This window comes from Sinocyclocheilus anshuiensis, unplaced genomic scaffold, assembly GCF_001515605.1.
Source record: "Sinocyclocheilus anshuiensis isolate Anshui unplaced genomic scaffold, SAMN03320099.WGS_v1.1 scaffold912, whole genome shotgun sequence".
In the NCBI taxonomy this organism is placed as follows: Eukaryota; Metazoa; Chordata; class Actinopteri; order Cypriniformes; family Cyprinidae; genus Sinocyclocheilus; species Sinocyclocheilus anshuiensis.
The window spans coordinates 467,323-469,318 of NW_015549618.1; the positions used below are offsets into that span (position 1 = coordinate 467,323).

Consider the following 1,996-nt stretch of genomic DNA (forward strand, 5'->3'; position numbering starts at 1 on the left):
CCACCCGCAAATAATCAGAATGCATTTTTTATTACCCGACCCGTGGATATAGGAAAAGCTAAATATGTTTGCTGCGTAAATCAGACGGACTTACTGAAAATGCAAATTAATTCTCTGCCAGCAGGAGGTGCTTTAAAACGGGAGAAACCGAGTTTTCCCCGGTAACGGCTGTACACAAAACAGCGCTGAGCTCACAAACGCTGCTTTATCAGGCATATAACATGCAAGATGAAATGAAAATGACACCGAATTTTTTCCTTCAGAGATAGTGATATAAAAACACCCACGCCATGTTTTGATTTTTAAACGTGCAGTATGTGCGCATGTTTATTCAACCAAGCCTTTTGGAAAATCGGTCAGTTTTGATATTGTGGCGAGCGCCACAAATAAATAAATGTATGGGAAACGCATCCCACAGCACAACCACCTGAGCCTTCAGTCTATTCATCACCTTAACTTTAACTGTGTTTGTAGCCGGCACCATAGCCAGACTGATAAACAAACACAGACCAGAAGTTAACTTCAGGCCAGGTGCGTGCGCCCTTTGAAACGTCTATATAAAGCTTGAAGCATCAGAATCGGCATCGGTATCGGCCGATCACCATGACAAGAAATCGGTACTCTGTATCGGCTGCAAAAATCCTGATCGGAGCATCCCTAATGATTACAAATGTGATACTGATATTTTACAACAGCTCAAAAAAACAAGTTAATTAAGAGACTTGTGTTTTAGACACCATATTTCCTGTTTTTGTTCTATTTCGCCAACAAAAACAATTCCAAACAAAGCTGCAATATGACGATGTTTTGTTCCTGAACGAATCAACCGTTTAAATGATTCAGTTCAGTCGCAATGACTCACTTATTAACAGTGACTTACTGCCACCTTCTGGCGGTTTTAATTTCACATTTAAAGTATCTTTTCATTTTTTAAATAATTTCAAATATCAGTATTCAACTTTTTATGTTTAATATATCAAAACATTATTTATGCATTTGTAACTGCAGGTTAAATGCATTCATGTCTTGTATTAAACAAAATACATAGCTTCTGTGTGCATTGCAAAGATGAATTTTGTTGATACTGATTTAATTTGCCTGGTAACAGCCCAAATGCCAAATGTCTCTAACTCACTGATTAAATGTAAGCATTTGACTCAAAAGATGATGGATAAAAATGGCTTTATAAAGGTAAAAATGCCCATAAAATGTAAAAATCGATTTAAACTTATTGGAAAAGATTAATTTCCATCACTGCTATGAACTGATCACCACACAGAATATGAAGAATATCAAAAACTTTAGGAGTCAAGCTGTCCACGCTCCTGCACACACACTCAGCAAAATATTGTCTAATTTGTCTAATTAATAAAATCCCAGGAAATATCGAGATATTATTTTTTGTCACTAATACTGACTTGTCTTTCGTGTCTTTCGCGTGGAGGGTCTGCTGGATCTGTTGTCTGTGAGTGGGCCGGAGCAGCTGGAGGCTTTGGGTCTGGAGCGGCTGAAGAAAGAGCTGATGGACCGAGGGATGAAGTGTGGAGGAACGCTGCAGGAACGGGCTGCACGTCTGTTTTCCGTCAAAGGACTGAGCCCAGATCAGATTCACCCTGCGCTCTTGGCCAAACCCACCAAGGGCAAGAAGAAATAGCTTGCGTATCTTAAGCCACAGTGTTTTTAACCCATTTTTGCTTTGCTTGTGTTTGGCATGTGTGTAGTTATGTTTAAAGTGTTGTTTGTAAAAATCTAACACCTAATTTAGAAAAATCCCCAGTTTGGGACAATAATGAGTGCTAGATTTTTTATTTTTTTATTATAATGACATTACTGGTCAGATACAGATAACAATTTGGATTGAACTTTAAAGTTGAACTTTAGTCAACAATATATGGCATTTTATTATTATTATAATTTTTTTTTTTTTGTCTTTTTGTCTGTTAGAAAAACATGCCATGTAACAAAAGGGGAAACTCGGGTTAACTTTTTTGTAATC

The 1,996-nt window shown here is 37.5% G+C and overlaps 1 protein-coding gene across 10 annotated transcripts in view; it reads left to right on the top strand.

Annotated features, from left to right (window-relative positions):
* Positions 1–1,996, top strand: part of LOC107659329 (protein SDE2 homolog) — a 10,947-nt gene that overhangs the window by 6,819 nt on the left and 2,132 nt on the right. The window contains exon 7 of one of the 10 annotated variants that reach the window (XM_016448235.1): positions 1,439–1,892. The exons of 8 other annotated variants lie outside the window; for them this stretch is intronic. In XM_016448235.1, coding sequence (XP_016303721.1) covers positions 1,439–1,654 — 216 coding nt within the window. In that variant the 3' untranslated portion in view covers positions 1,655–1,892. Of the gene's footprint in view, positions 1–1,438; positions 1,893–1,996 lie in introns of those variants that run through there. One more of the 10 variants, XM_016448243.1, reaches the window with a different exon arrangement.